Raw genomic sequence first — 11,853 nt, forward strand, 5'->3', positions numbered from 1 at the left:
TAATTGCAAAAATTTTGGTAAATTTTTTGCATTCAATTTCATTCAATAATTCCAGTTTTAATTCAAACAATAGCTTCAATAGCTTAGGATTGTATAGTCCGGGTCTTTGGCGTTGCTTATCCTCAATCATTGGGTTCGGTAGCTGTTTGTATAACCATAGCTAACCGATCCAATAGATCGGCGCCCATACCCGCCAATTGTTGGCCCCAACAGTTGATTAGTCTGGTCTAATAGTTCACGATCTTTATACAGCTGTTTGACTGTATCGTTGAGTGCCTGAACCGGGTCATCGTGTAGTATAAAACCCAGATCATTTAGCAATGGTGCATGACCTAGGTCATTGAAAAAATTTATCCAGCAATCGGCTTAGTTCATCAAATTGAGCATGATGATGTTTTTTTTGGCTAATTCAGCTAGATGATGATGTTTGAATAGCTTAATGATATTGAACTTATCATCATTTGAATCACATTTTAGCTGGTGGTTGTTACCTTGGTTATATTATTTTATTTTTTTAATTAAAACAAAAATTAATTAAATAAAACAAAAATTTAATAATAATTATAAATAATTATTTTTTTAATACTATTAATAATAATAATTATTAATAATTATTTTTTTTAAATTAATAATAATAATAAACATTTATTATAATAATAATATTAATAATTAGTAAATAAATTGTTATATATATATATATATAAATATATACCTTGAACAATTTTAATAACTAAAGCAGCAATTAATAATGATAAAATTGTTGCTTGTATATATTTTGCCATTATTGTCTAATAATCTATTTTAAATAAAAATATAAATTAATTTTTAATAATAATAATAAATATTATTATATACAAAAAAAATTATTCATACCTCTAATATAGATTAAATTTATAAAATAAATTTAATTAACTTATTAATTATAATCTATATATCAATATATAATTAATAAAATTATTTTTAAGCGATTTATATACCCTTCCTATTAATTAATTGAGAAATACATTAAACATATAATTTAAACATATATTTAATTTTTATTAAATGTAAAATTAACTGATTCATAGTTTTTCAAAAAAAACAAAATTTATTTTGTAATAAAAACATTTAATAAAATTTAAAATTTTATAATCATTGTTTTAATTTACTAACTTAGCTTGTACATTTTATTTTTTTAAACATATAATACTATACTGGTAACTTATAATTATTTAGCTATATATATTTAATTATGTATTTTCAATTTTTTTTAATTATCTTATTTATAAATTGTTTTTATTTAGACAACCAAAATAATTTTTAAAAAAATAAAAATCAATTTAAAATATATATTTTTTGTATTTTGAATTATTTAAAAAAATTAATTATTGTAATATATTTTACTTATTATTAAATAAATAAATTTATGTATTTATTAAACAAACAAAATAAATTATTTGTCAATGTTTTTTTAAGTTTTTTAAAATTTTAGAAATATCACTGAAAAACTTATTTTGTAATATTTAAATAAGTAATTTTTAAGTACAAAATAAAGTACTTAAATATTATTTTATTAAATAAGTTTTTTTTAAATATTTAATAAAACAAGTTTTATTGAAAAATATATATTATTATTATTATTTAATAATTTAGTAGTTTATGTTTATTAAGTTATAATCAAATATATATATATATATATATATTTATAATATTATAAGTTAAATATTATAATAAATTTAATTGAAATAAATTTTATTATTTAATAAATTTAATAAAAATATTAAGTTTAAAAGTAAAGTTTCTATGATAGGTGTAATCAATTATAAAATTACAAAATCATTGACTAATTAATTTTTAATGAAACAATAATAAAGTACATGTAATAATGCAGTACTAAAAAACATTAATATATATATATAATATTTTATAAACTAAAAATATATAAATAATTATATATTTATAGTATATTTTATGAAATTTTAAATATGGTTAAATTTTCAAAATAAAATATGATTAATTAATATTATAGAAATAATTTAATAAACAATTAAATAACTATTTGATTACTAAAAACAATAACTTAATGTTATAATTATTTTAAAATATAATAATAATAATGTATTTTTAATTATTATGATTACGAAAATTTTAAAATGATTTTATTAAAATTTTAAAATTTTCCATAATTTTTATGTATGTATGTGTGTGTATGTGTGTGTATGTGTGTGTATTTGTATGTATGTGTGTGTATGTGTGTGTATGTGTGTGTATGTGTGTGTATATGTGTGCATGTGTATGTATGTGTATGTATGTGTGTGTATGTGTGTGTATGTGTGTGTATGTGTATGTATGTGTGTGTATGTGTGTGTATGTGTGTGTATGTGTGTATGTGTGTGTATGTGTGTGTATATGTGTGTATGTGTATGTATGTGTGTGTATGTGTGTGTATGTGTATATGTAGACATCAATTAGTCATGCAATTAAGGGGTATATAAGTTGCTTGATTTATTTTAAAAAATAATATTATCTAATATATCTGGGTTAATTGAATAATTTCTATATATACAAAATTTTAATATAACAGGTATATATTTTAATTGCTTATTTTTTAACTCAATAATATATTGTATTAATTAAAATAAATTTATTAATTTTATTAAAACATTTATTTTTTTAAATTTTTATAGAGTTTTAACAATTAGTGATACTGGCAAACTAAATAATGGCAAAAATTGTACTAGCTATAATTTTGCTTATCGGTGCTATAGTTATTAACATTGCTCAAGGTACTATATATAAAAAAAATTAATAAATTATTTTTATTAATAAATTGTTTAGCTATTAATAAATTAATTTTATTGATTAATTTTATTTATTTATTTTATTAATTAATTTTATTAATTTATTTTATTAATTTATTTTATTAATTAATTAATTTTATTTATTTAATTATTTAATTAATTAATTAGTTTTATCTCTACTTAATATTATAATTATTTATTTATTTAATTAATTAAAAATAATTTATTTATTTTTTTAATTAATTTGTTTTATTTCTACTTAATATTATAATTTTTATTTATTTAATTAATTAGTTTTATTTATTACTAAATATTATAATTAATTAATTAAAAATAATTTATTTATTTAATTAGTGGACAGTCTAACATCATTTAGACATCATGGAGGAGGAGGAGGAGTAGGAGGAGGAGGACATGGATGTAATTGTCCTGAAAACAAGTTCAATGTCTATCAACTATTCATACGCCATCAGCTACCTGTACTGGCCCAAAAGTATCATGATCAATTTGATCAATTAAGTCAATTGCTGAACAAACTGTTTAGTGATCTGGGTCAGGCTAATCTGGATAAGGATCTAGGATTTATATTGCAAGATGACCTGGGTAATGGCCTGATTAGCTCATTGACCCGATGTATGCGTGCCTATCAAGCAATACTGGCCACGAAAAACAAACAACTATCCGATTTGATTGGTTTGGCCGCCGGGCTATTGGACACAATATCCCGGGAAATACATCAAACATTTGAATCGTTAACCAGTGGTAAACAACGTTCAGGTACTCCAATATTTACCCGACAATTGGGCGATCTATTGGTTAGGCTATCGACTAGTATTGCCGGAGATTTATCAGCCAATGATTTACCGAAATTTCAACAGTTGTTACCCGATTTTTTCGGCCGAATTGGCCGTAATTTTGATTGTGTAGTCCAGGAACAGGCGAAACGTTTGGCCAAAAATAAAATTCCCGAAGATTTGAAAAAAATTAATGAATTTTTACAGAAATTCAATGATTTAATTAAAAAGATTATCAATGGTTTCAATGGCGAATCAAAACAACAGTAGTATTATAACTACTAACCCCCTAACACCCCCTCCCCTCCCTCTCTCACCTATGGTTTACATACACTTGCAATGTATACGGAAATTTGATTTATTTATTTAATTTTTTGTTTTTTTTATTTAATTATTTTTGGTATTTTTAATATTTGTTTAAAATTATAATTATTATTATTATTAGTAACTTATAATTATATATTATTAATAGTCAATCATTATGATTGTCAATTTGATTATATAATTATATAATAATAATTTTTTTTGTTTAAAACAAATTTTCTTTTAATAAATAAAGCATTTTACAAAATTAATTAGTAATTAATTAATTAATTAATGATAAAAATTAATTTTTTAATAATAATAATAATATTAATAATTTTACAAACACAACAATCAATCAAAAAATAGTATAGAAATTTATTAAGTAATATATATTATATATTAGTAGTAGTAGTAGTAGTAGTAGTTGTAGTAGTAGTAGTAGTAGTAGTAGTAGTAGTAGTAGTAGTAGTAGTAGTAGTAGTAGTAGTAGTAGTAGTAGTAGTAGTAGTAGTAGTAGTAGTAGTAGTAGTAGTAGTAGTAGTAGTAGTAGTAGTAATAATAATAATAATAATAATAATAATAATAATAATAATAATAATAATAATAGTATTAAAACTAATAATAAAAATATTTTTATTATTAAATTATTATTAAGTTAAGTTAGATATATCATTGTATATTTATTATCATTTATTAAAATTGGATATAATATGGACAGTCTATACAAGCAATGAACTACCTGTTCATGAATTGGTAGACAACAGCATACAGACAACTGGCCATCAATTAGTAGTGGTAGTCAACAATAATCGGCCGGCAATTGATTTATCGGCGGCTCTATTGAGTAGTAGTCCAACCATTCAAATCTCGGCCGAAAATTTTGATTTATTAGAAAAATCTGTGAATTTTATATACAAATTGTTTGTCTATTATGACCAACACTCGGGCGACCAGATTGTCGACGGTCTCTATGGTCTACGTGTGCTCAGCGACCAGATATCGGTGCTTAAGACTAGACTACTACTGAGGACTGGTAGTAGTGATGGACACCCGATCCCCGATAATACCCGACCCGACAATCGGTTTAGTTTATTGATTGAAATCATTGACGATATGATCGGAAAAGCGGATCAATTAATATCGATAGCGTTGCCAACAATATTTTTATTATTAAATTATTATTAAGTTAAGTTAGAAACAAACAAAAAATAATTATTAATAAATAATCAAAATTTATAAATATTAAACAAATTATTAATTCATAATCAGTATAACCAGTTAACTATTAAACTATATATATATTTTTTTAAAAAAATATTGCTATATAAATATTAGCAAATAATTTTTTTAGCATTATCATGGTAAGTTTGTAAAATTGAATTAATAATTGTTTTTATTTAAAAAAATCAATTAAACAATAAAAAGTCAAATTCATCTCAAATAACAAACTTCTAGTTTAATAAATACTAAAAAAACAATAATTATTTAATTAAATTAATAGTTAAACAAAACAAAACAATATTTTAATTATTATTAATTATTTCTCAGCTTTTTTTTATTAAAAAAAATAATAATTTTAGTTATTTTAAAACTAAAATATATATAAAAAAAAATATTATGAAAATTATTAACAAATCATTTAAATTTCTAATAATATCACTATCATTGATATCATTGTATATTTATTATCATTTATTAAAATTGGATATAATATGGACAGTCTATACAAGCAATGAACTACCTGTTCATGAATTGGTAGACAACAGCATACAGACAACTGGCCATCAATTAGTAGTGGTAGTCAACAATAATCGGCCGGCAATTGATTTATCGGCGGCTCTATTGAGTAGTAGTCCAACCATTCAAATCTCGGCCGAAAATTTTGATTTATTAGAAAAATCTGTGAATTTTATATACAAATTGTTTGTCTATTATGACCAACACTCGGGCGACCAGATTGTCGACGGTCTCTATGGTCTACGTGTGCTCAGCGACCAGATATCGGTGCTTAAGACTAGACTACTACTAAGGACTGGTAGTAGTGATGGACACCCGATCCCCGATAATACCCGACCCAACAATCGGTTTAGTTTATTGATTGAAATCATTGACGATATGATCGGAAAAGCGGATCAATTAATATCGATAGCGTTGCCAACAATTGCTAAAAATGATCCCCAATATTATCAATGTATATTAACTAATTAACTAACTAATTAACTAATTAATTTACTAACTAATTAACTAATTAATTTACTTACTAATTAACTAACTAATTAACTAACAAATTAACTAACTAATTAATTACTTAATTAACTATTTTTTGTGTATTTTTTTGGTTTAGTAGTTTATTGTTTAATAAACAACTTTTCAATTAATATAATTTTTTTTACTGTAGTATTAGTTTTATTCAAAAAAATTTTTAAAACAAATAATAATTTTGTTTTTGTTTTATTAAATTAATTTTCTAGACTTTTATATTTTAAAAAAATATCTATTTTTTGTTTATTAAAAATAAATTTTTTATTTTTTACTATTTATTTTTTTTATTTTTCTATTTAATTATTTTTTATTTTTCTATTTAATTATTTTTTATTTTTTACTATTTAATTATTTTTTATTTTTCTATTTAATTATTTTTTATTTTTCTATTTAATTATTTTTTATTTTTTACTATTTAATTATATTTTTAATTTTTTGAATAGCAATTGGATTCATATTGAAAAAAGGTATGTTTGGTCTGAACCCGGACTATACTAATCGTAAAGTCAATCCCATCTATGAATACACACAACGATTGTCCACATTATTGATACCTATGAATGAAAACAACACATCCGACATATGTATCGGTCAATTGAGAGCCGGGTGTCCGTATATCAGTGACCAGTGTTGGCTATGGATGACTGGCCGCGGCTATCAAAGGTATTGGCTATCACATCAAGTATTGTATTTGCAAATTGCATTACAAGTATGTAATGGCTTATAATAAACATATATAGATATAATACAGTAAAATATAAAATATTATTTATGTGTGTTTAGCTTAACTGTGACCGAGAGATACAATCAATGATTGCTAAACATAATCAACAATCAGTGGGAAAGTTGTTTGAAATGTTTTGTACAAATATGTTGAGAGAGTGTCGGGAAATGGTTGACCAAAAGTTTACGGGTAGTATCGATGGCTCGGACATGGATTTGTTTATGGAGGACAGTAGGTTTAAATACACATACACACACATACACACACATACACACACACATACACATACACATACACATACACATACACATACACATACACATACACATACACATACACATACACATACATACACACACATACACATACACACACACACACACATACACATACACATACACACACACACATACACATACACACACACACATACACATACACATACACATACACATACACATACACATACACATACACATACACATACACATACACATACACATACACATACACATACACACACATACACACACATACACATACACATACACATACACATACACATACACATACACATACACATACACATACACATACACATACACATACACATACACATACACATACACATACACATACACATACACATACACATACACATACACATACACATACACATACACATACACATACACATACACATACACATACACACACATACACATACACATACACATACACATACACATACACATACACATACACATACACATACACATACACATACACATACACATACACATACACATACACATACACATACACATACACATACACATACACATACACATACACATACACATACACATACACATACACATACACATACACATACACATACACATACACATACACATACACATACACATACACATACACATACACATACACATACACATACACATACACATACACATACACATACACATACACATACACATACACATACACATACACATACACATACACATACACATACACATACACATACACATACACATACACATACACATACACATACACATACACATACACATACACATACACATACACATACACATACACATACACATACACATACACATACACATACACATACACATACACATACACATACACATACACATACACATACACATACACATACACATACACATACACATACACATACACATACACATACACATACACATACACATACACATACACATACACATACACATACACATACACATACACATACACATACACATACACATACACATACACATACACATACACATACACATACACATACACATACACATACACATACACATACACATACACATACACATACACATACACATACACATACACATACACATACACATACACATACACATACACATACACATACACATACACATACACATACACATACACATACACATACACATACACATACACATACACACATAAAATTACAGTTGTTTTTAAATTATTAAATATAATTAAAAATAAAATAAAATCTATTTTCAGTTGCCTTTTGCGGTATAATTGGTTTCAAAGAGTTTACTATTGATAACAAACATTGGCTGACATTGATTATCAACGATAGGATCAATGATCGTAACGGTTGTTATGTTTATCAATACTATCGACACAAACAACAACAACACCGACAACAACAACAACCTCGACGTCTACGGACTAAACGCAATGAAGTACTTCTCGCTGACGGATGTCTACCACACAAAACATCAGTCGGTTTGTCGGCCATTACTGTCTTTATTAGAGATATAATCATACAATCAATCAATTAAATCATAATTTAATTATTTATTTTTGTTTAATTGCTATAACTCTACTATCTATATATATACATATCAATTATTTTTAATTGTTTTAAAATTAAAAATTGTTTAACATTTTTGTTTAAATATTATTACTGTATAGTAAATGTAATTACTATATATACAGTATATATATATATATATATATCAATAAAAATTTAAAAAAAATATATTACTTAATTAATTAATACTAATATTAAAGTTAAATTCAAAAATATAATAATAATAATACAATTTATTTTAAAAAAACAATTTATTTTAATAAAACAATTTATTTTAATAAAACAATTTATTTTAATAAAACAATTTATTTTACTAAAACAATATACAAATTAAAAACTACTTAATTAATTAATGATTATGAAATTTTAGTTTTCATAACAATTTAATTTTTTTTTAATTTTTATTGTATTTTATTTAAAAATCTTGATTATACAGTTTTATATCGAAAAAAATTATGTAAAATTAATACATAATTTTTTATTTTAAAAAAAGTTAAATATAAATTTATACTATACAATACAATGGTGTTTTTTCAACAACAAAAAAATAAAAGTAAAATAAAATAAAAAAATTATCATTTTTTAAAAATATATATAAAATTAATTAAAAACAATATTGTAAATAATTTTTTAGAATAAAAATAAATAATATAAATAATAATAATTAACATTATATATATATACATATATATATATATATTAATTTAGATATTTGTAGACACCATAGTATAGTATAATTTTTTTTTTGTATCAGTTTTATCGATAGGTACAGTAGCCCTGGGCTTCGGTAGGTTGTCTGAGACAAAATGTTGAACAACAGATACCCAAACTACCGTCCTCTAGACAGGGGGCGTTATCGGGTAGACAAACTATAATAGTAATATATATATATATATATATATATAAATTATCAATATATTAATAATTAATGTTTAGTACAATCTATAATACAGTATATATATATATATATAGAGTATATAAATTACAATTAAGATAAAACAAAATTAAATTAATTATTTTATTTTTTGATTATAATTAATAATAATCATATAGTATATTGAATATATATATATAGCATGTAATTTATTTAGTAAATTTAAATATATATATATATATAATCTATTTATTAATTAATCTATAGCTTAAGTTTAAAAAAAACAATAAAAACATTAATTAAATTAATTTATTATACTTAAATATATATATTTATTTGAAAATTTTTTTTACCTTGAACAGATAGGGAAAACTGTATGATAAATACAATAGCAACCATTAGAAACAAATTAGCTAGCTGATTTTTCGACATTATTATTATTAATTTTTTAGTTATTGACTGACTGATTGAAAATATAATTATTTTAAAAAAACTTATTTAACTAATTTTTTATTATAAAATATATAATTAATATTATTATTATAATAACTTATATAATGTTTTTTCTAATAGAAAGCTACCGATCCTTATATATACCTATTTTTTATTAAAAAAAAACTGTTTTTTTTGTTAATATTAAAATGTCTACATTTTTTTGAAATATATTTTTTTCCGGTTATAAGCAATGATTTATATTTTGTATTTTTTCTAATAATTAATTAAATAATAATAATAATAATAATAAATTTTTCTCAGAAAAATAAATTTTTATATTTTTTAGTGGTTTCTTAATAACATTAATTAAAATAAAAACAATATAAAAAAATCACATAAATTATATTAAAATAGACTAATTGTTTATTATTATTATTATAATTAATGTTTTATATTTATTTGTTAGACACAATAAATATGTACTAGACTAAAATTTTTTAAATTAGTCATTGTATACTAAGAAAAATTATAATATTTTTTAAAAAAAATAAAATAAAAATGTTTTTATAATAATTATTCTAAACTAAAATATTACTAAACTTTTTTTTTTGTTATTTCAATTATTACAAATATACAAAAAAAAACAACAAAATATTATTATTAATACTATATTTATTTTTTTATGAAAATAAAATTAATTAATTTAATAGTATTTGTAGAAAATTAATTAATATTTTTATTTAGTAATAATAGTAATTTTTTGTTAATTAAATATATTTACAATAATAAAAAATAACTATTAATGTTAAACATTATTAATTTTTATTTAATTTTAATAATACAAAAAAAATATTATAATTAAGGCATTATCCAAACATAGACATATATTTTTAAAAAAAAAATATTTTTAAAAATTTTCCTATTATAAATGACTAATTAAAAACTAATAGTCTAGTAGACAGTTATTGTTTAACAAAAATATTAAGATAATAATAATATTAATAATAAACAGTTAGTCTAGTAATTATAATTTATTTAATTATAATTTAAAATATTGTTTTTATTTTATTATACAGTAGTTATTATGAAAAACTAATTTCTGAGAAAACTTTATTATTATCATTAAATTATTAAAAAAATACAAAATAAAAATCATTGCTTATAACTAAATAAATAAATATTTTTCAAAAAAAAAATTTAAGGTATATAAGGATCGGTAGTTTTCTATTAGAAAATCATTAAAAGTTATTACACTTTTATAATAAAAATTAGTTAAATAAGATTTAGTTTAAAAATTATATTTTCAATCAGCCAGTCAATAACTTACAATAAAATGATGTCGAAAAATCAGCTAGCTAATTTGTTTCTATTGGTTGCCATTGTATTTATCATACAGTTTGGCCAAACTGTTCAAGGTAAATTTTTAAATTAATATATACATATATCAACAAAAACAACAAAATATAATAATTAATTAATTTTAGTTTTTATTTGTGTGTTGTTTTTATTATTGAATTGTATTTTGTTTTGTTTTGTTATTCAAAAATTTAATTATTTATAATACTTACTAATTAGATATAATTTTTTTTTTGTAATAATTTAATTTATATTAATTAACATTAATTTATAAAATTATTTATTTTTTATTTCTCTCTCTTTCTCTCTCTCTCTGGTATATTTCAAATATATATGTATATTAATTATTTATTTATTTAATTATTAATTATTTATTAATTATTTATTAATTATTTATTAATTATTTATTTATTTATTAATTATTT

The 11,853-nt window shown here is 21.6% G+C and overlaps 1 protein-coding gene across 1 annotated transcript; it reads left to right on the plus strand.

Moving 5' to 3' along the window:
- Positions 1 to 2,497: 2,497 nt before the first annotated feature.
- On the plus strand, positions 2,498 to 3,948 carry LOC128953184 (uncharacterized). The gene is made up of 3 exons (XM_054298657.1): positions 2,498 to 2,563; positions 2,667 to 2,765; positions 3,135 to 3,948. Exons 2-3 carry the CDS (start codon positions 2,702 to 2,704, stop codon positions 3,842 to 3,844), a joined length of 774 nt encoding a protein of 257 aa, XP_054154632.1. The 5' UTR covers positions 2,498 to 2,563; positions 2,667 to 2,701; the 3' UTR covers positions 3,845 to 3,948.
- Positions 3,949 to 11,853: the final 7,905 nt, after the last annotated feature.

This window comes from Oppia nitens, unplaced genomic scaffold, assembly GCF_028296485.1.
Source record: "Oppia nitens isolate AA-2021 unplaced genomic scaffold, nextdenovo-longstitch-racon4-pilon3 scaffold20_pilon_pilon_pilon, whole genome shotgun sequence".
Taxonomy (NCBI): domain Eukaryota; kingdom Metazoa; phylum Arthropoda; class Arachnida; order Sarcoptiformes; family Oppiidae; genus Oppia; species Oppia nitens.

What these genes read in the sequence shown, in the direction of transcription:
- LOC128953184 (XM_054298657.1), top strand. Translation starts at nt 2,702, where the DNA reads ATGGCAAAAATTGTACTAGCTATAATTTTGCTTATCGGTGCTATAGTT. An exon ending in AGTTATTAACATTGCTCAAG is followed by an intron (nt 2,766 to 3,134) that starts GTACTATATATA and finishes TTATTTAATTAG; the next exon opens with TGGACAGTCTAACATCATTT.